Source organism: Xiphias gladius, chromosome 20 (genome assembly GCF_016859285.1).
Source record: "Xiphias gladius isolate SHS-SW01 ecotype Sanya breed wild chromosome 20, ASM1685928v1, whole genome shotgun sequence".
NCBI lineage: Eukaryota > Metazoa > Chordata > Actinopteri > Istiophoriformes > Xiphiidae > Xiphias > Xiphias gladius.
In genome coordinates, this window is record NC_053419.1 from 4,887,577 (window position 1) to 4,910,272 (window position 22,696).

The window sequence follows — 22,696 nt, forward strand, 5'->3', positions numbered from 1 at the left end:
TACTCAAGTAAAGTACAAGTACCTCAAAACTGTACTTAAGTACAGGACTTGAGTAAATGTTATGAGTTGCTTTCCACCACTGCAGTGTAATAATATATTAACATAATTTCTAAGAGAAAGGGTTGCACAAGGATATAATTCTGGGGCGGCAGTGGCTCAGGGGGTAGAGCGGGTCGTCCCCTAACTGGAAGGTCAGTGGTGCGATCCCCTACTCCTCCAGTCCACATGTTGAAGTGTCCTTGGGCAAGATACTGAACCCCAAATTTCCCCCCAACGTGTCATCAGTGTGTTAGGGTGTGTGTATCTATAGAAAGCGTTCTATGTATAGAAAAGCGCTGTACGAATGTGTGTGTGAATGGGTGAATATGGCAGTAGTGTAAAGTGCTTTGAGTGGCCGATAGGTGCAATCCATTTACTGTAATACTGAATCCCTTTATCAGATTAAAAGACATTTAGTTTGGTTTAGTTTTGGGAAAAAACAAAAAAAGGTAACTTCTGCCTAGACTATATCATGTGGCACGTGAGTGTAAGAAGAGCTACATTTATTAATCACACAGAGGTCATAGGGAGCTGGAAGGTGGGATGTACATAGCGCATGACTTTGACACTGGAGACTGTTGTTGACATGTTAAGCCCTTCTGTGGTTAGGTTTGGGCTACAACAGCACTTTAGTTAAGATTAGGGAAGATTGTGGTTTTAGATGAATTTTAGTCAACATGTCCTCTTCCATGCTTCAGACCACTGCTGACTTTTTCCATATTAAACCAAGACTGTAACCTTTCCCTAAACTTAACCAAGTGCCTCAACATAACCATAAAAAGGTTAATTAATGCTGTGGTTGCCAGGACTGGAAATTGTAGGATAACAAATAAAAAACGTTTGCAGTAATTTGCAGAAATGTTCAGCACCAAAATTTTGTGGTTTATATGTTAGACGTAACATTTCCCATTTATCCTAAAAAACATAATCTGGGTGGCATTAGGTTCCTTATAATTTGTGTAATTACAGAATGTAACCTTATCTCCGTGTCCTGATTTAAACTGTTCATTAAACGACTTCAACAGTCAGTTGATTTCAGCCTGAGTTGTTCTTGAATTTTTCTCAGTGTCTTGAAAGAAGACAGAATGTATCACATAGGGGGAAAAAAATGTAGAACTTAATTATAGCCAGAAATGACTTTGGTAAATGACTTTTTGCAGTGTTTGCTCAAGGACACTCCAGCAGGGTAGACATTTTGGATTCATAAAGAGATTGAAATGGCTCCTTGTGCTTGCAGTAAAGTATCTCTTACCACTAAGGCCTCTCTTCCTTCTCTAACCACTGTTGAACTGACTGAGGTTTGAACCTCAGTGTGTCCTTCAGTTAGCACCTGACCACAGGTCCCTCTGACCTCAGGGCCAAGATGAGGGTGGTGGTTATGGAAGAGCAGAGAAGGTCAGGGACTGTAAATGTGTGCTCATCGCTGGAAGTGTATATTCCTTCATTGTTCATAGTCAAAAAATACACTTTATTCCTCGCTCCTGACAGAGCAGAGAGACGACTGCAGGAAGATCCAAATTATCCAACATCAATCTGTAGAGCTGCAGAGGTGGAAAGCAACCTAAGTACATTTAACCAAGTACTGTGCTTGGAGTAGAGTCTTGAGGTTCTGGCACTTTATTTAGTTACTTCTGTCATATGTCTTTTTCTCTTGTGCACCTCAGAAGGAAACTGTTTTATTCTATTCATTTATCTGACTGATGGAGTTTAAAAAATGGGTAGGGGTTACATTGTTTTTCTTATTCTATGTCTCGTTCCCTAAGGTATGGAAAAATGGCATATTTTGTCTTCACTATGATTAATGGTACTTTTGACACTCAAGTAGATTTTGGTTTATACCTCTTTACTTTTACCAGAATAAAATCTCAAACTGAGGGTGTGGAGTTTAAAAGACACAGGCAAGGGTTGGATCTAGGGAACGACACTATCGGGTTGCATTATGGAAAATGAAGGACCTCAGCCTCTGCTGCTTAGATTTTGTCCGTTTTGTTTTTAACCTGTCTTTTGTGACTCCCCTAACTTTAGGGAAGAGCAGTATGAAATCGCTGGAGTGCCCCATTAGAGTGGGGAAGATTTCATCCACCACCAAGAGTTCACGGCTTGTCCAAGGCAGAAATCTAGACTCCCAACAGCAGTACGCTTGGATTCAGATGCCTCAACTGCACTTTATAATTGCTGACAAAGCAGGTTGTTACATTTGTCCAAAGAACAGTGTGTTCCTGAACCTTTTTTGAAAATTTCCCAGCATGTCTGTGACAACACGGTCTAAATGCTACAATGTGACATCTTAAAGTTTTTGCATCAGGCTGGCAAAGTCACCGGAGAGACAGAGGAAGGAAGAGAAAGTCTGAGGAAGACAAAAAGTGAGAAATTGAAGCAGACAGCAGGAGAGGCAGAGGAGCAAAAGAGCGTGTGAGACGGAGTTTTCTTGGCAGAGCTCCTTGAAGCGCTGCACATTCCCGCAAGATTAATTGAAGCTTTTTCTGTTTTTGTTTTTTCAGCCTGTGAATTACCTCCAGATTATAAAGAAACAGCTGTTCACCCACTTCCCCCAGACTCAGCCTGTGTGATTATGCATCGAGTGACAACCAAGACAAACATCCAGCGCTCACTCGAGCTGCTCCGACGAAGCCTTCACGCCTTTTTGATGTCCTTTCCATTTCATAAACTGTCACTCATTTCACTCATAACTATTAATAAAACAAATCAGACACAATAATTACAACGACAAAGAAATATTTATTCAATCTTTTTTGTTGTTTGTTTTAGTTAGTCATAGCTGCTCCAACACGTGTATTTACAAAGAAATAGTCTTTTTGTAGAAAAGTCTAGTGAGGAACTGAGCAGGAAACAGACAGTAGAATAGTTTAGATGAGTACAGGAGAGGATGGGGCTCATATAGGCACAAGGTACAGTTACTACAATGTTAAAAGAAATGTGCAGTTTTGTGGCACATCCACGTCTTCGTTGGGAAAAAAACACAGCTGTGGCTAAAGTAACAAAACGTTCCCAATGCTAGATGCACAGACAAAAGCACACATCCTTTTTTAGGATACAGACGATGGAGAGAACAGATGCTGCAAGCCAGGGACACAGTGCTGTTAGCTTCAGGCTACAGGGTACCAAAATCAGGTGAATTAGAAGTCCTTAGAACACATTACCCACCCTCTTCGTAGCACAGTTTGTTCAAAAAACATGAGACATCAAAATTTGATGTGGAAACAGCCTATCTCCTGCTGCCATGGACAAAAAAATCAAGTTTCAACACCAGTAAAAGTCAATCGCATTTCCTAAATCCTGCAACATCGTCACGGCAAACTTAACCGCAGCTTGGCTTGGAAACAGCTGGAGGTGAAGATTAGCGAGAGACCATGGAAACAAAGATCAGACTGCACCTTGAAGACACTTTGGATGCAACAATACAATGAACAAAGGCAGTTGTTTTTTTTTTTAGAGGAGGGAAAATAGATTTTCAAGCTCTTGGAGATCCATCTGTTCTTTTCTTCAGGCTCTTTGATCCATGATTGTAACCCAACCACACTGCATGTTCGACACATTTACCCATAATGGGTGCAATGTCGATCCTGTTTTTTTTCTATTTCATATAAAAGACATATAAAATGAAATAAAGCGTTGTCTTAATATCAAACATTGACTTTTCTTTCTTGCTAAGAACATTAATGTGTCAGTTAAATCGCCCTAAAAAAGAGGTGTTGGAAAAAAAAAAGAGAAGGTATCTTACACTGTATGTTACAACAGGCTAATTGTTGGATACATAGTATCCACAAAACTTACTGACTGGTTTTTCTCATTGTGGCGTGGATAGAGGCAATGAGTTCAGTGACAGTGGACTTTTATCGTTGGCCAGACAAAAATTAATGAAGGCTGAGAGGTGTCAGGAGGAAAAGCTTTTTGATAAAGTAGTAATTTGTGCCCTCAAATGAAAAATTATTCCAAAACTAAGCAATTCTCACCCTCAACATGCTCCAATTATTAACTTGTGGGACAAAATTTCCTCAAGCTAAGAGTGTAATCGCCTTTTTTTTTTTTTTTTTTAAATCTCCCCAGCATTCTCAGCTAAGATTTAATGACATGTTTATACAGATTTCATACTGAGATACGAGAAGGCTCCTTAGGTATTTATCTGTGAAACAGAGCAAATAAAAGTCTGGGATCATGTGATACAAGGTTGGTATTGAGGAGGATTTCGAGAGGTGAAGGTAATAATGCTGCAAATCTGAACGAGAGAAATATCAACACAAACTTGTCGAATTATTTGTGAACTGAGAGCGTGAGTTACTATTCAAAGGGGCGCTCCACTGAGTTAACTCATCAGTTTGCGTCACGGAGAGTAGAATTCAGCCCGTGAAAATGTCAAAAGTCTGAAAAACTGTCCCTAATGACATCTGGATGACATCACCAGAGTTTTATGTTCAGTAGTTCGGGCTTGACCTCCCTGACACCGAGCAGTCTCGCTACTGTGACAAAGTATTAGGGCCACTGTTAAGGGAATTAAAAATCTGATGTTTGCTTAGAAAATTAATTTTTTATCTTGTATACCTACTATTTTACATGAAATTACAGCTATATACTTATAATATTTTGACTTATTATCGTAAAAGTACAACTTGACTTTTGTAATAATGTGATTTTTTTCTTAAATTTATGATGTTATACTTTAGACTTTGTTCTAAAATTCAATTTTTATTCTCGCACATCATCATTATTTTTCTTGTAAAATTACAACTTTACTGCCAAAGTATTAAGGCTTTCTCATTACAGCGTTGTTTTATTCTCCTTATATTATTACTTTTCTTGTAAAATTCAAATTTATTCTGCTAATATATTTGCTTTTCAAAATTCTGACTCTTCTCATTATGGTTTTTATATCAAATGATGACTTTAATCTCGATCTGAGGTGTTTTTTCCGCCCAAAAGTGGTCCTATACTCCTTTGCACTCTACCAAACAAGCAGGTACTACAGAGCTTCTATTTCAGCTGTAAAACTGGCAAGGCTGTGGTTTCATTTGGCAAAGAGTGCATGTGAAGGTAACAGTGTTGCTGCAATTGACGGGTGGGGAGGATATGTTTACCGCATGTATTTGCTTACACAAAAAATTAAAAGAAAGAAGAAGAAGACCACGTGTATTGATCTCAGCAGGAGCCTCACAAAGCTTCATATCTCACTCTCCCTCTCTTTCCCTCTCTAAGGTCTACTGGTGGTAGAGTTTCAGTTTGCCCCAGAGATAACAGGACACCTCGCTCTGTTTATTCCAGCTCTCCTGATGGTCGATTTTTCATTCCAGAAATAACCGGTGCGAGGGTGCCCCTGGTGTATTTTCTGTACAGATGCCACTTTACACGACATCAAAGACATCACACGTAACCCCGGACCCCCACATACACACTACTACCACCTCCTCTATAACTTGGTCACTGTCTCACGGAAACATCTTTAGCCACAGAAAACTTGTGCTGCTTTATTCAAGGAAGAGTAACCCCCTCGATTAAAAAAAAAGATAAGAAAAAAAAAGACTATAATCATTCTTTTTTTTTTTTACCTCATGTTAAGCATGGACACATCCCTGAACTTTGTAGGAATCTTTTTCTCTATATACAATAGTCGTGTATGACAGTGATTCACAAAAGCAATAGTGTAATAGTAAAACTACATTTGTGACATTCGTTAATGACAGATTCAAAACACAAATATTCTACGATTTCTACGTCCTGATAGCACATCAGACTTTTTTTTCTTCCTGGACTTCGTTAAAAAACAATTAAAAACCATCCTCAGCAATCGATCCAAACAGATACATAATCTATACTCAGTGTTTTTGTTTGTTGTTGATTGTATCAGATGAACTGTGTGTAATATGGAGTAACTTTAATGGGTAAGTGTAGTTTTTTATTGCCTTTCTACTGTACCTACAGACTAAACCAGAACAGAAAAAAGCACGAGGACTTCACAATAAATAGGAAAATACATGTCGCCTTGCAAAATACCATGTTGACTTCTAGGCTCCCTTCAAATATTTTACTGTACACCCGTGTTGGCTGCTACAATTGAATTACGTGATTTATTAAAAAACAAATACATTAATCAATCATTAAATCGCCCCTATCCAAACACTAAAAGAAGAGTGCTTCTTTAAATTTTCTTGTTTTTACTCTTTACAAGGGTCCTCCACAGTCTGAGACCATGCATCCTTTTTAACCTGAGAGGAAGGTTAAGTCATCAAAGGCCTGTCCTGTAACTCCATTTGCCCTTGGCAACAGTCTCCTAGCAACAACATCCTTCTTGTTTTTCCTTTGCGTTGGCTTGTGATCTGATGTGTCGCTCCCAGATCTTCTTTGAAACCTTTTCCACTTTCACGTGAGAATTAATCATGTTACATGTCAGGGGTGTTACGTGATGTTCCTGAACACACAATGTTGAAAGTATGTAAACTTTTGAGGGATCCTGCTGTGCTTCTTTGCCATTCAAGCTTAAGAGTGTACTGATTGTGTAGTTTGTGTTCAATGTTTGTATATGTTTAAAAGCAAGTATGTGTGCTTCTCTTCAACACAAATAAATGTGTTATATCTGCATACTGTGAACAGTAGCAAGGCGAACAGGTAAGAGACTCTTTCACCTTGGGGTGCCTCGAGTATCAGCACCCACCAGAAAAGTCAAGAATCACACTAGTTGGCATTTTTCAAAGTCAAAGTCAAACAACAAAGGCTTCAGCATTGAAGTCCCTTTCTCTCTCTTTTCACTGAGAGAGTTTGTCAGTGTTTTTTTTTTTTTTTTAAAAGTGCTCCTTCAGGGGAGGGGTTGAAGGGTAGGCCGGCCTGTGGTCCAATCAGGACAGTCCATTCTTGGGGGGATTCCTCAGACTATAGGCGCTATAAAGACAAGATGGCAGCCAGGAGTATGAGGGCGGAGCTGAGCAGGAGGACTGAAGTCTGGCACCGACCAACAGAATTCACATCCCTTCGAGCTGGCTCTGGTGACTCGTGGCCGATGCCGTCTGAAGGGGAAGAGATGAAAATGTTGGTCACTAACAGGCAAAACAGCTGACACATGAAATGAAGTGATGGTTTTGTTTCCTCTCTGTGTTAAAACAATGAGGAAATCAGATACTGTGAGGAGGACTGTTTGTCATACATAGGAATAAATGAGCACAAGCAAACACATACAAAGATGTACAACAAGCCTGCAACTGCCCCCAGGCCCCAGACCTCTATAATAATCATGTGTCCGTTGGTTTGTGGTCAATTGAATAACTACTGAATACTTTGGTTGGGCAAACGCACCACTAAAGTGGAGTACAAACTGAAATGAAAAGGGCATTAAAGAGCAATACAACACCTAGTATTAGGGTTAACACGCCCCCTTCACATATTCAGATAATGCATCCAAACCCAGGGCCCTAAAATAATCTAGTTTCAGGTAAATTGGAGAACTTTAGAGGTGATGGGAGGCAGAACTCTTTTGCATTTGGACAGAGGCCAGGTTAGCTGTCCTACAAACAAAAACCATTTCGAAATAAAAATGTTGACACACACTGGCGACAGAATGATTATCCGGTTAATCAGGTGATTATGACTAAGCCCTGGACTTGCACTGGTGACCAAATGTGAGACAGCTCTGGCCAATTTAGTGCTGAGATGCAGCTCCAGTTAGCAGTAGTCAGGCCCAAGTACACTTCCATTAGAGCTTATAGAATGTACTATATACAAAATATTCAGTTTTAGTATAATAATAGCCATAGTCTCTGTAAACAGCTCAGTTAAAAGTCAGCATTTAGTCTGCATACTGACTTTTTTTTGTATACTTAATATTTTTTTCACTTTTTCACTCAAAACCTCATTAGATCTAGTATGTGGTATAGAATTGGGACAGCTCATGACATTCTTTCTTCCCAATTTTTCATTATTTGATTCTCCAATTCTTAAACTCTCCTTAAAAAGTATCCTTCAATCGTGATGCCAAAAATGAAAGAAAATTCCAAAGAAAATGAAAAGAAACTTTATCAGCAGACGTAACAGTTATTGGACATTTCAATTCTATCTCAAACCCACACACACAAAAACATCATTTACTGTATATTCCCACCAACCTCTGGGTTCTAGGGAGTTGTGACTGTTGTCGTCAAAATCGACCCCTTCCTGCACGCTCCCAGAGTTTTTCACACAATTGTCTTTTGAAAAACAAAAGAGGAGAGAGGAGATGTGAAGATTAGAGAAGTCAATCGTCACTCGTCCACAGCCTGATCAGAGGCTGCTGAACAACTGCATAGAAAACTGGTAAGAGTAGACACAACAATCTGTGACTCACTTTGGGGCCTGACGAAGACTTTGAGTCGAAGGCAGCTCCTTCTGCCCTTGTCGTCAGTGATAGAGGCTGTGGAGACACCAAGCAGTGTTAAGAACAAAACATGTTAAACTCGTCACCTACACTTTTCCATTTCAAAAGTAATCTAATCTAGGGCTGCATGATTATAGACTGAAATGACTGGCACCATTTCAATGTGAGATCATGGTGATTTCCAACCATTGTTAGAAACAAAAACCTTTTACTGCACTGTAACATTTTAATCTGACAAAATTGACTTCACTTCCACATTTTCAGCATTGCACCTTATCAGCTTTAATCAAAAAAATGTGCAGCACTTACAACAAAGATTCCTGGTCACTGGAAATATTAAGCTGTTAGGCAGAATGTAGTCTTACTACATAGTACTTTGTGGTTTTAGCTTCATAAATCTTCCCTTATTCAACATCACTTTCAAGATGTTGGCCAGGGTATCAAACCTCAGTACTTTCCTGGTGATAACAAATGCATGGTCAGACTTGCATCTTGTTCACATATCCTTTTATTGAATAGCTCCGGATTGAAATCTAAATTTTGCCAATTTTATACTTCATTTTGCCAAGTTCTTGTACGGATGCTTGTGTTTAAACAACACTTGAGAATGACACATCTCAAATATTCAGTGTTTAGGAAACACTGAATATTTGAGAAGTTTGGCTTGTTTTGTAAAATGATAAAATTGCTTCTGTAAAAAGTTAGTTTATTCAGTATATCATTAGTTTGTTTGTATTAAAACTTTATCTGACTGTAGCTAATTCCAAGATCGTATTACACAATATCAGCCCAGTAATGGCCCCGGGAACCAGGTCAGGGCTACTGGTAACAAAAATGATCAGAGAAGACAACTGACGCAGCATCTTGGACATTTCACCTCAAAAAAATACCTTCTTTCTTCCTCTGCCTAATTTGACACCTTCTCTGACATGTTTTGTGACGTTGACCAATAGGAGCACATAGGGCTCTTCTGTGCACAACTGCAAACATGGTGGAAAAAAAGAGGAATGAAGCTGCCGTTGTCAGGTGGAACAGGGAAGTCGGTACCAGCGCCTCCTTTCTGTTTAACTGTACATGTGCTGTACATAATGCACACTACAGATTAAACCTCGACCGATCACAGTTTCTCGTGTCTCTAGGCCAAGTCGTGGTCGTGGCCTGATCTGCAGCTCGAAAGACAAAAATCATGTAGCTTGATTACAGGATAAGTTTTCTGGTCCTTTCTACAAACCCAGTCAACATTCTCTTTGCGCGTTCACTTCACCTGAGACCTCTTGTCTCTCTGAAATCCACCTTCATTCATAAACATCAGCTCAGGTGCAGAATCGAATCATCTGACAAGGTTGATTGTTTCTTCATCAGAGGTATTCCACACTTACCTCCTTTGAATACGGTATGAAGGGCTCTATTTCGCTGTCTGAACTTCCCTCTCATCCTGATGTAAAAGTGTTTCTGCTCCATGTTTTATGATTTGATACAACTCGGTGCCACTCTCATATTTCCATGTCTAATCTGGCCAGTCATTTCTGCAGATGCGTGGCATGCTGTTGTGCTCACCTACAAAATCTCTTTTCCTCTGTTTCCTGATTGTGAAAGGCAAAGACTAAAAAACATTATATGAGTTGCTGCGATTGTTTTGCAGAGCTAACAAAACTAATTAGGGACCAAGTAGCGAAGAGTGCAGAGGGTGTCTCCAGCTATGAAGAACGACTTCAACTTGTCTTCATTTTTGAAAAGAATATTTTCATGTTTAGTCTGGCCTCGTCTTCATCACACAAAAGAGTTTCTCTAACCCTTTTCCTCATGTGCATCGATACTCTGACCTTTCCTGCTGCCTGGCAAGTCTCTCAAACTCCTCTACATTCAAACACACACACAATCATGAGTGTGCTTGGATATTCATGACCCTGTGTTGGGTATGTATACGTGCATGTACAGTATGTAGTTGTGGTTTCCTGCGTATGTGCATCTGTGCACAGACGTTCCCAGAGCTGGTCCACAGACACTCCTCTATCCCTTCACCCAGACGCTCTGTGTGATGGCTTCTGGCCCGGCGATGAATTCAAGATAAAAGTAAAAACCATGTCAGTGTTTCCACTGTCGCAAATGACTCGGACTCTTATTTCAAAAGGCTCTTTATCAGATGCCGTGACGCAGTGAGAGAGGTTAAAAATCGTCTTTAAAACTCCTCCATGAGAGGAATACTGGAAGTGAAGCAGCAGAGGGAGGAAATAAACGAGAGAGAAACGGTGTCAATCATGCTGCTTCTGTCTATGTCAGCGGGTATCAAGTAACTTACCTCACACCCCGAAGGTGGCTAGAACAGACGGGAGAACTCACTGTCTCAGTTTCTGTCTCTCAACTCCTCTTGCCAAAACTCTCTTTATCTCTCTTTATGTCTGTCATGCTCCTCCTGTCTCTGTTTCCTTGGCTGTCGTTATCTCTCTAACTGTTTTGACTCCATTAAAAAGTGTACTTCTGCACTCTTGCACAAATGCCTTTAGGGGCAGCTATATCAAAACATATCACAGGGAAAAAGAGAGTAACAATTGTCCAGAACTCCCATCTACAACATTTTATCAATGTTATGAAATTATTTGGATTACGGCAGCAACTGACCAGTATTTTGGTTATCAAATGATCTCCTGATGATTTCTTGATTAAACGAATAATCATTTATCTATGAAAGGTCAGAAGGTTTCAAAAAATGTCCCTAAAGTCTAAGGAGATGTCTTCAAATGGCTCATTTTGTCAAACCCAAAAATATTCAAGTTACAATCATATAAAACAGAGACAACAAGCAAATTCTCACATTTCAGAAACTGGAACTAACAAAAGTTTAGCATTTTGACTTGATAAATGACTTCAAAAGTATCAAAATTGTTGATAAATTTTTCACTGTTTGATCAGTTTATCATTTCACACACACACAGCACTAACCCAGATAGCTGTCCAGATTTAAATTTTTATACCTATTTTAGAATAGATTTTTTACTCTTGCTTTGTTGTTGTTTTTTTGCCAGTCCCTAAATCAGTGACGAAGAATGCAAAGATGCAGGTAGACACAGCAATGATGCGTATGCTTCACACTACATTGCCAATAGACAGATTTGCCATTTACAAACAAGGGGATGCAGCGCTGCTCTGGGGTAGAAAAAACGTTTCCACAATGTCATAGCAACTTAAATCTTCACTATGTAGAAATAAAGCAGCTTCTTCGAAACCATTGTAATTACAGTTTAGAGGTGAATTTTTATGACACACATGCCCCCTTTGATAAACATTTGTCCACTCTGGGAGGTAACTTGATGCTTATTCCAATGATAATGCTAATCAAAGCTATACAAAAGCTATAAAGTGAGCTCCAGAGGTTGAGAGAAATGACCTGCGTGTGACCAAAAACATCAACTGACAGCAGCGGGTTAAACTCAAAAGCACAAAGTTAGCATTGAAAAAATGAATGCTGTCATGTTGTTACATTAGCGTGTACAATAGCAAGTATATTTCCTCAGAATATACCAGTCACTGGATAAATGCAAGATGTATTACATTAATACACAAACTCATTTTAGAGATGACTGCAGTGTAACCAGGCAAAGCGGCACTCCTGACAAACTGTGTCAGTACAGGATTCAATCAGTATTACTGATCAGCCACACAGGATCATGAAAAGAGATTCTGCGCGCCTGTTTTCAAGCCTTAGCAGGATTCATTAAACCGCCTTAAACACACAGTAGCAGTGTGAGCTGTCTGACCTTAAAACTGGTGTTTATTCCTCCAGTGTCAGTGTAAAACCACCCACCGCCTTCATAAAATCTATGGCTCTGACCTGGTCGCTGGAGTTAACAGCTAATTCTGCTCTCTGAGCTAAAAGGCAGATTTCTTTGGTGGGATAATGAACATTTTCCACTCATTAGTTTTGTGATTTGTGCAGTTTTAGGCACAAAAACAACTTTGCTGGTTGAAATCCTCATAAGCCCTCGGTCATTTTGGGTTATTTTCTGCCCCCATCTCACTGATGACATCTGTTAACTCCCTGCTGAAACAGATACGGTTTAAACTAACTACATATCTTGGATGGCAAAACATTGAAATCACAGTCATCAGCAACTATCACAAACAGGCTGTTCTCGTTATTTTTCTGAATACCTTATTAATCCTAACACCTGAAACTAGCTGAGAAAACCAAAATGATTTGCAGATGATATGATGTCTTTCATTCATATCTAATTCTTTACACCAAGTAGAGATGGAGCTATATCTGGACGTTTGTTGAAAAATCAGTGGAATTACAATTTGCCAGAAGTGCAGAGTCCAGACTCTATGTAGGTGCAGCAGGCAAATCTCTTGGCCAATCAAAAGTAGGAAGGAGAAAGAAGCAACCATGCTCTGAGACTCACAAAAGGATATACTGCACTAGCAGGAACAGTTACAGTAGCTGCAACTGTTTTTTAGATATCAAAAGATGAAATTAAGTGTAAAACTACTTTAAAAATGTAAAAAAAAAAAAAAAAAAAAGTAAAAATCAAAAAACAAAAAACTCACCCTCCAGAAGAATAAAACACAGCTGCGCTTGTTTTCCTTTGGTAAGTGACCAAGCATGATAAAACAGCCTGAGGTGTCACATATCAGCAGACCTTGTCATGTATTATCTCTCTGTAATAATCTACTTTGATTTGCTATTTGTTTGATTTGGAGACTGAAAGTAGCGCATGTTCTCTAATGTGTATTTTTTTTGGTACATTTTGGTTATTTGGGATTGCTGGTCATGTGACCTCTCCTACAAGAGATGCATTTTAGACACTATGAAGATCCTTCATCCTTCTAAACACTGTCTTGTTTGTTAATAAAATTTTCTAGCTGCAGCTGTTGCAGAATCTTTTCTTCTTTCTTTCTGTGTTCTTCAACTATTTCTCAATCTCATCCTTCTTCATTCACATTGCTCTCTCTCTTTACCATGATCCCTGCACAGATTCCAACACACACAGACAATTATCCAACTATCTCTCTTCCTTTCTCTCATGTCTGCCACTGAGGTCAGAGTCTGGGTTTTCTATCCTCGAGCGAGAGAGCCGGGCTTCACCATGACTGTAACTCCAGCTCTGCCTGCAACTTTAGACTCCAGCATTAGTCAGGTCACCTGGGCTCCGCCACACCATGATGACGGGGCGATGGTAAACCTTCCGGTCACACACTCAGAGTCACTATACACATTCAGTCGAGTACTGCTGGACCCGTGATTGTTGCGATCATGCATTCAGCACCAGGAAGACATGTCACTTAACAGGCTGGGATGGCGTGTAAGGCCAGGCTTTAGTGTAACTGTGAGGTGAATTAGACGGATTCTGTTATAAATACTGTAGGATCAGTTTTTCTTGTGATGAGCGGTTTATCTTGGGGAACAAAGCCCTTTGTCTTTGCTTCAGCTGTGAGAAGCAAAAGGGAAACTGCCGGAGCACTGCGCTGGCGGGGTTCATGTCATTATTGATGTAGATCTGCACTGGCTGTACGGAGCGGGACCCAGGCGTTTGAAGCGCGAGGGCTTTACAGGGAGACAGTCATCCCTCTCACACGGGGAGAGCCAGACTCTCAACTGTCTCCTCTGAAAATTGGATTTCTATCCCCTGAGATTAGGATCAGGCTTCCCCCACTCCACTGCAGCTTTATAAGAAAAACATGCCGCCCTCCGAGGCCACAGGAAACTTTGAGCACAGACCTCGTCGTCATCTTGGTGACCTTTGACCTTCTAGGACCAGCCGCAATACTGATCCCACACCAGGTTTTCCCCCGGGTGTCTGTCTGTCTGCCAGACGGGCAGGCCTGTAGCCAACTGCAGGTGTCATGTATTTGACGTGGCCCTGCCTCCTATTTCCCCCCCTGCCTGGGGCGAATGACAATCACCACGGAGGAGGACAAAGGAGTGTCTGTCTTCACTGAGACAAGCAGACATGAACCCCCCTTCTATGTCATTTACATGACCACTTAACAGATTCCCAAACCATATTATATGTACAACACAGGTATTAACTATCAGCTATTGTAAGGCTCTTTTAGAGCAAGACACTGTTAACACGCAATTTGACACCGATACCAGCAGCTGATAAAACAAACAGTAGTTTACTGTAATGCAGCCAAAGTTTCTGGATCTGGATGATGCCGACGGGAAGGAAAACAAGGATCCATCTGGAAAAATATGTTTATCATTACTTTTTTTCTTGCTGCATCAACATACATTTTAACATTCCAAGGAAGATTCGGAAGTCTTCAATAGATGAGTGAAGAAATGATGAAATAGGCATTCCCTTAAAATAAAGAAAACTGACATGGGAGACTCGAGAAGTGAGCCCAGTTTCTGTGTGTGAGAGGTGCAGCACCTCAAGGCTTGGATGGACATCAAACTCTAGTACGAAATATAAGCAGCTGCATTATAAAACATCCCGTTCTTTGATTTAAAGACACGCGAAGCTGAACTGAATACATGTTTCTTAGCATGTACAACCATATATTTCCCCCAGGACGTTTTGGAGACCAAAGCAGAGGTAAAAGGAGAGAGAATATTGGACTTACATTTTACAGGTGGCCAGAAACACAACTCCAAATGAATGCTAACGGTGCTCTGTGTCTGCTGGATTCTACATATTATCATATAAGGTTAAAATATGTCAATGTTGTGGTCTTAGCTTGTTCTGCCTCCACCCAAAATGGCCAAAAGTCTATTAATGCTGCTTTAAACCAGTTCGCTTTCAGATTCTGAGTCAGTTTTAGATTAATTCAGCAACTGTGGTGTGTGGTGGGTACTGTAGTACTTAGAGCGTTCATCATACCAAACTTATGACTTCTCAAAAATGAAACTGAAGTATTTAAAGCTGATGGCCACAACATAAACTTATAGTATTGTTACATTCTCCAGGTGACTCCAGTGCCGAGGAATGAGGAACGTTGAGGATATCATTAAATGAAAACTTTCACATCGCATTTTAGTGGTAAAAAATACTTCCTGAAGCAGTTCTTCTTTCCAACTACACATCTCCATACAATGAGGACAAATATTGTTATGGTGTTAAATGTTCCGACTACTAGGTCAAGATATGTTCCCTGAACTGTCTTTGTCTTTTGTTATTTCATACAGTGCCCAGATCCCATGTTCTCGGAGGAGAAATATAAAAGTGTCTTTGGTTAACAACAATCTGATGGATGAGTCATGAATCTGAGTCAGCAAGAGATAGTTCGTATGGTCACATCATTCAGGGCCAACTAAACGAATGAGGCAGAAGTAAGCAATCTATGAATTTTTCTTTTCGAATTATAACAGCCTCAACAATTCTCTGGCAAGGCTAACAGTAGACCACAATCTCCCTAAGGGGCACATATTATGCAAAAGAGCCTATAGCAGCCCGTCAATGCAGCGATCCAACAGAAACATCTAGAGAAGGGTAATACATCACAATACAAAATACTACAACAAAAATACAGATTTAGATATGGTTCATCTTGCATGAGGACAATTATGATGATCTTGTGATTCTAGATGCTCAATTGGCACACAGTCCAAGGTCAGTGAGGCAAAGACAAAAGTGTTAGAAGATGTGTAAAGAGGATCAATTAACTACCTAACTACTTAATCATAGAAAATGTTCCTTGTGGTCTTAAACCTGCCTGTGTCAGTCATTACGGTCCTACAGATCTTCATTTGAGAAGAAGAAATTAATCAAATCTGTCATAAAGAGTTTTGTTCCCTAACTTTAAAGCTGCTTTAAAGGGGATATCATTGTTCAAAAGGTTAAATCAGTGACCAGCCATCACTGTGTCTCAGTCAGTTTCGCTCTTCTGCTCCTGCAGGGTACTGACTTCACTTATGAAAACATGACTTCCCATCTGCTTGTTTTCCCAAGTCCTCTCATGAGGAGGAGAAAGCTGAGCTCAGCCAGTCAGCAACAAAAGATGCTTCAGGCAAGACCTTGACAGTAGAGATGTTTTGCTCACTCTGGCTCGTGTTTTGGCTTGGCCCTCTTTCCAAGGACTTGCAAAACAAAACCCGAACATTGCTACTGTCCTTTTGTATGAGTCCAAGTTGAAACTGATATCGATCTTCTAATTTAAGTCCCAGATAGAGCTTGGTATCGTTGTGAATCCCTCTTAATATTCCTGATATAATACCTGAGCTTCAGTACTGATACCAAACTGATATCAGTTTTTGGTTGCCTTATCTTCAGAAATGTAAATAGTTCTACAAAAGTATTTTTTCAGTTAACAAAAAAAAAAACAGTTATCAAGTGATAAATGTTATATATAAACACAAGCAGCCATACAAGACTTTTGCCTGAATCAAAAGATCAAAAATAAGCAAAATTTCAAGTTGAATCAGGAATTATCTGATTAAAAAAAAGTCAAAAAATTACAAATCTGACCAAACATTGAAGCCGTTGCTCTATATGCACTATCGACACATTTCAGTTGTTATCAAAGAAGTAAATAAATTCTGTAAGTAATACAGGGAGATAAGTTCATACTCACAGATATAATAATACTCTCTGCCAGGACGAAACTCAAAGCCTAAGGAGAAGGGAGTAAAGAGCTGGAACTTCTCAGAGAACTTGAGCGGTCCGTTTGGTGACAGAGGCCTGTTGCACTCCCAACGTTTGAAACCCTTGGCAGTGTGGTCACAGGAGCTGTAGCCATCGTAGTTCACCATGTAGAGGACGTAGCGCTCAGCCCGCTCGTCAGAGACCGGGCCAATGTAGTGCGGGCAGTAGACGTCAAGGTAGTCGTTGATGCAGACATCAATGTGGTAATCACCCCGGTAAAACCTGGAGTAGACGGAGAGAGAAGAAGAGGGAAATGTGAACATATCCAGCGCGGTTTGTGCAGAAAACAATGACTCAGTGTAAAAATACCAGAGCTGTTTTTAAGTGTTTTGGGCCAAAGCTCAAGTTTTCAGGTCTGTGAATGCTGACTATTAAAATGGCTCTTGAACGTTTTGCTTTTAAAGCTGTTTTGAGACATTTTGTTACACTGAGAGACCAAGTTACTTCAATGTACAGGCCTTATAATTAAATATTCTGCCTGTCAATGTCTTACACACAAGCATGAGGCTGATGCAATACATATTCCTATGAGCGGTTTCACACTATTCCATTGTTTGACAGTACAGCGTTAAGTCTGACTTGAATCCAAACTTCAGGTCTACAGCTCTGAACGATATATTCATAAAATCGTGTTCTTCATTTACACCAAAGAAGAATGTGACCACTTATGCTTACATGACTGGAATTAGTTGTGTTCATAAACCACAGTGAGGGCTGTTTTTGTGTGTGTCAGCAATAATACTAACGTGATTAACCTGTTATCTGTTAAGGTGATTATTCATCATGTTTGCATGCAAGAAAAATTCCCACAATGGCATCGTACAAGATCATGTGACCGCTCATCTTGACCTTTCTAATGATTTATTCATCCACTGAAAATACGCTGAGCATGCATGCCCTCTCCGCGGCGGCCTCCTCTGTGGTTTGTACACATTTAACATTCAGATACCCCGAAGCAGTGCTTTGCTCAGCGGCACATCAGTAGCAGCTGTTTCAGTGTGCAGACAGTTTCACATTGATTTGTCTGGGGAGTCTCTCGCCATCGTGCTCCCTGAAGATGCCTTCTCCACAGGGTTATGAGTACTCCAAAACCTGATGACAACTTTGGGTATCTTAGCGAAAAATTCACCATATGCACTCGCAAACTGAGGCCACACTGTAGAAGACACATTCAGGCTATAGGTCTTCTGGTTTTGTTTACAGGATCTCATCATGTCAGTCTCGATCATCCTGAGCCTCTTGAGAGACTCAGCTGAATCCCCGTGCAACACAACCGCCCCAGAAGAAACCTCTTACGACACATGCAAGTCAGTCCTAAGCCATATATCAATGTTGGCGTTCAGTAGTGAGGACTTATGCTGGTGCTGAAATTGAAGTCCCCTAGTGTTACACTGCTAATCCCCTGTTTAGCATGTGCCTTTAGCAGCTTTAAGAGGATCCCTCTGTAGAATGAGATTTTCATTAGCCCAATATGACAGCTTGATGTAGGAGCCCCTTGTGGAATCTCTGAGTCTGGGAAACGAGGGCCTGTTCTCAAGCATGGCCTTGAAACAGCCCCAAGGTTTTCTGCCGGGTGTTTACTGTAAACCGAGCGGACAGGAGAAGGGGGGAAAAAGGTTCAGCGGCAAAAAATGCCAGGTATTTATTCCTGGGAAGAGTGATTGGAAACACATATTCCCAGAGGCGCTGTATAAGGTTGCATTTTCGGAGGCTTTTAGCCGAGACCGATTAGGCTTGGACAGCCGGAGGGTTGTGTCTATGTAGTGGCTAATGGCCCGCGGTTCAGTATCACTGACATACTGCGGATGTCTTCAATACTCCCCCACTGTTCATTGACATAGTGAGGGTCGTCAGGGGAGACAGAACCATAGACTTTTTTTGGAGCATGCAGCAGGCTGATGATCCGATATGAGTGAACTCGCGGGAGCACCGCAGGTTGTTTCGCCAGGCCTCGCTGGCCACGGATCGGCTATTACGCCTAGTCCTGCTCCTCGCCAAAATAATGGAAATACCAGTTTGCTGATCTGAGGCCAGGTGAGTCAGGAAGGGAGGGGCTGAGACGCAGCTGTTGCCTCTGACACGTACATGTTTGGGCTACGGGAGGCATGAGTAGCATAAAGAGAGGTGTGTGCTTGCCACGGCCTGCTGGGGGTATCAAGTTGTCATTACACAGATTGTAAATGTGCCGTAGGATTAGTGGCCATCCTACTGGGTTTGCAGGGGCCACAAATGAGCGGATGTGTGTGTGCGCATGATAGCGGGGTGTGTGGGTGTCTTGTGGCAGCGTCAGCCATATTCCAATCTTTTTCTCTCTAATTATAGTCTGGTCAAATGAGAAACCAAAGCTCTTGTTTTCTCTCCCAGTTTTTTTTTTTCTTTCCCTCCAGCACCAGCTGAGCGCTTTGGCTCCAGGCAGGCACAGCATGGCCTCCCTCAGCCTCAGTTTCCGAGCTGCTGGTCAACCGGCTCTACAGTATCATGTCCTCAGCCAGAAGCACTGTGGGATAGCCTGCTTTGTCCTCCCATGTCTGTACTAAGCCTTAAATGTTAGCTTCAACCTTGCAAGTGTCAGAGGCTGTCAATCAACCCTGACCCAGGGGGAACAACTGAGATTAGTCGGGATTAAGAAGAATTTCTAACTAATGCCTTTGTAGTAGAAGATGGGAAAAAGTTTGTGAAAGTGACGATGACCCTGTTTAGACCCAGATTCTTGTATTCATCACAGATTGTGACTGGAGTGAGGACTATGTTCACTCCTGGCATTAACCTCTGCTATAAACAGTGTTGACACTTCTGGGGATTATCCAGATAAATGGGGATACTTTTTTATAGAAAGACAAGTTGCTCTATAATTTTAAATGTAATTTGAAAACTCTGAATACCGCATACAAAATTCCATTCACCTCCACAACATTGGGATGTAGGAAAAAATCTCAAAGATCGATATCTCAAAACCTACACAAATAAAATAACAAGAGAAATTATTAAATAATAAAAATCAAGATAAGATCAGGCAGCCAGAATTAAACAAGAAGGATAAAAAAAAGTACCTAAACTAATACATGATTGGAAACAACTAGTTCCGTAGCCAGAGGACACTTCTTGGAGAGGCATCTGATGTACCCAGGCAGGTCCTAAGTTTTGTTTTTGTTTGTTTTTTCAGTGTTGATTAATCATTAAAAATGCCCCTACTTAGTGATGGACCCGGAAACAACGTGGATCCCTGTCTGACTGCAAATATAGTTTTTAGTGTTGGCAGTTTCTTATTCTTGTCTTAGATGCATTTTTTTTTTTGCTGGCCAGGGACTGTAACACCCAGTCCTAGCAATCAATCTGATCAGATCACTAAACATGGATTTGGAGGGCAGTTCTGAACAGGGTCACATGTGGCCAAACATGTGCAGCAAAGAGGCTGTGTATAACTAAAATAGGGACTGCGGGTGTTTATTACAGAAGATGATGAAATGCGCAGTGAGAGTAGCAGAAGCGCCAACACATGCTCCAGATGTTTGCCGGATGGAGGCTATAAGGAGGTTTTTAAGAGTCAGAAATGAAATATTGATAAGATACAGGGCCATAAACACACAGCCTGACTCGAGATGTGGTAGATGAAACTTTGACTCTCGCTGTCTTCCAAAGTCTTCCACATTGAGACTCTGATCCCACCCCCACCCCAACTGCTGTGGACTGGACTGAAGCATGAGAAACCTTCATTAATTTATCGTGATATCTTCAGCATCAGGGTTTCGCCATTTTCATGACTAGCAAGATGTATTCATCTGCTTTTTCTAAACGGCTTAGTTGTTAAAGGCTATTTTGTGAGTCATTAAGCCTTCACAGGGCTGATTGAGGCAATTTCAACTGTTGTGTTTTTCTTTTAGCATTGTTTTGAGCAGCAGGAGGCGGTGAAAGCTGATCTTCGTTTCAAGGTTTTGATAGGGAGAAAGAAAGATCAGACGGGAAAAAAAAGAAATTCCAAAATCCTAAATCCATTTGTCTTGGGCATTAATGATCCCTGATTGGCTGAATTACTCACAGTTAAAGGGGGTTTATCAATGAATCAGTAGCTACAGCTCTTAACAAAGCCCATGTCTATGGATAATCCCTCTTTTCAGTAAGCCCCCCCTACTTGTTTGCTTTCTTTAGCCCCATTTGGAGTGTTTGTCCTGGCACAGGTAAGGTATTGCAGAGCCAGTATGGAGAGAAACAGGCAAAGAGAGGTGGTTTCGTGTGCATTTAGAGGGGAAGAAGGAGCGAGTAGAAGAAAGGGGCGAGGAACCAGGAGAACACCCATACCATTCTCTAAAATTTTTCATCATTTAGATTTTCCATGTTTCATTTATTCCATAAGTGGTTTGATTTTATTTTCTGCAAGTTTCCTCTGGCAATCAACAAGTGCTTAGAAATACAACACAACTCATTAAACTCTATAAAAGAACTTTGTTTTTATTTTCCAGATTACAAAGCTCTTTTCAGGAAATTCTGAATTACTGGGAAACCATAAACTGTTTTATTACCCAACATGAAGGCCTAAATGCTCTTTCAAAGCCTTCTGCATGTGGCCAAGAGTTACAATTGGTGAGGAAATAGTGAATTCTTTATGTATTTATGTTTTTATTTTGTTGGCATGAATTAAAAAAGAAAATGTCTTGTTTACTGCTGGTATATTTACATTATTTATTTATGATGTTTTGTTTTATTTGAAGTTCTGCCTTCCTCTGATGCACCTGTCAAATATTCAGGCTTGACTTTTTCAGTTACTTCAATGGAATCACAAGTGCCAAATGTAAATATACGAAGTATAAAAAGACTGGAAAATAAAGCAAAAAAAAAAAAAAGGTTGCTAACCCCCCAAATTCCCAGAAAATTCCCGAAAACGTCTCAGTGTCCTCAATGGTAGCTATAGTCCTCAGAGGAACGGAGAAGTAAAGAGAGGGAAGTAAAAGCAAAAACTAATTCAGTTAGTTAGTTGGTTACAGTTTTATAGTCCTTAAAGAAGGACAAACAGTAAAAGTTTTTAATGACAGTACAGAACAAGAGGATAGAAAACAGAATAACAGGAGGAGAGGAGAAGCAAAGATGAGGGAAAAGAGGGGGAGTAGAAGATTTGGGGGTAAGGAGAAGAGGAGACGAGGAGTGGAGCAGAGAAAAGGAGCAAAAAGAGGAAAATGTAATGGGAGCAATTGGAAGGGAGAAGAGATGGTAGAACAAAGTAGAGGAGAGAAAAAGAAGAGAACGGGAGGAGAAGACAGGTGAGGAGAGGTGAGGGGCAAAAAGAGGATACCAAAAGTGAGGGAAAGGAATGGGGGGGGAATGTAGACGACAAGAGAGCAAAATGGAGACAATGAGAAGAGAGGGACTAATAGAAAAGAGGAGAGTACAAGAGAAGTGAGGAAAGGAGAGAGAAAGGAGAATAAAAAGAGGAGAAGAAAGGAGGAATGTAGAAGACAAGAAGGTAGAAGAAAGCAGAGGGTGGGAGAGGGAAGAAGACAAGAGGGAAAGAGGATTAGAAAAGAGGAAAAAAAGAGGAGAAGAGATGAGCGTGAAGAAGAAGAGTAAGGAAAAGGAAGGAGAAGAGAAACTGAAAAAAATTGAACAAGAGTCATATAGCCAAAACAAGAGGGTAGGAGACAGTAAAAGGGGGGAGGAAAAGAGGATACAACCTTCTTGTTGTTTTCCTCATGAACACAGTTGGGTCAGACGAAGGGCAGCTTCCCAG

General features: G+C 40.6%; 1 protein-coding gene across 1 annotated transcript in view; it reads right to left on the reverse strand.

Annotated features, from left to right (window-relative positions):
• Nucleotides 1-2,800: 2,800 nt before the first annotated feature.
• LOC120806572 (ephrin-A5b-like) overlaps nt 2,801-22,696 on the reverse strand; it is a 77,204-nt gene continuing 57,308 nt past the window's right edge. Inside the window, exons 2-5 of the mRNA XM_040157877.1 lie at nt 16,907-17,199; nt 8,363-8,428; nt 8,145-8,225; nt 2,801-7,052 (exon numbers count right to left, since the gene is read on the reverse strand). Coding sequence (XP_040013811.1) covers nt 6,928-7,052; nt 8,145-8,225; nt 8,363-8,428; nt 16,907-17,199 — 565 coding nt within the window. The 3' untranslated portion in view covers nt 2,801-6,927. The remainder of the gene's footprint in view (nt 7,053-8,144; nt 8,226-8,362; nt 8,429-16,906; nt 17,200-22,696) is intronic.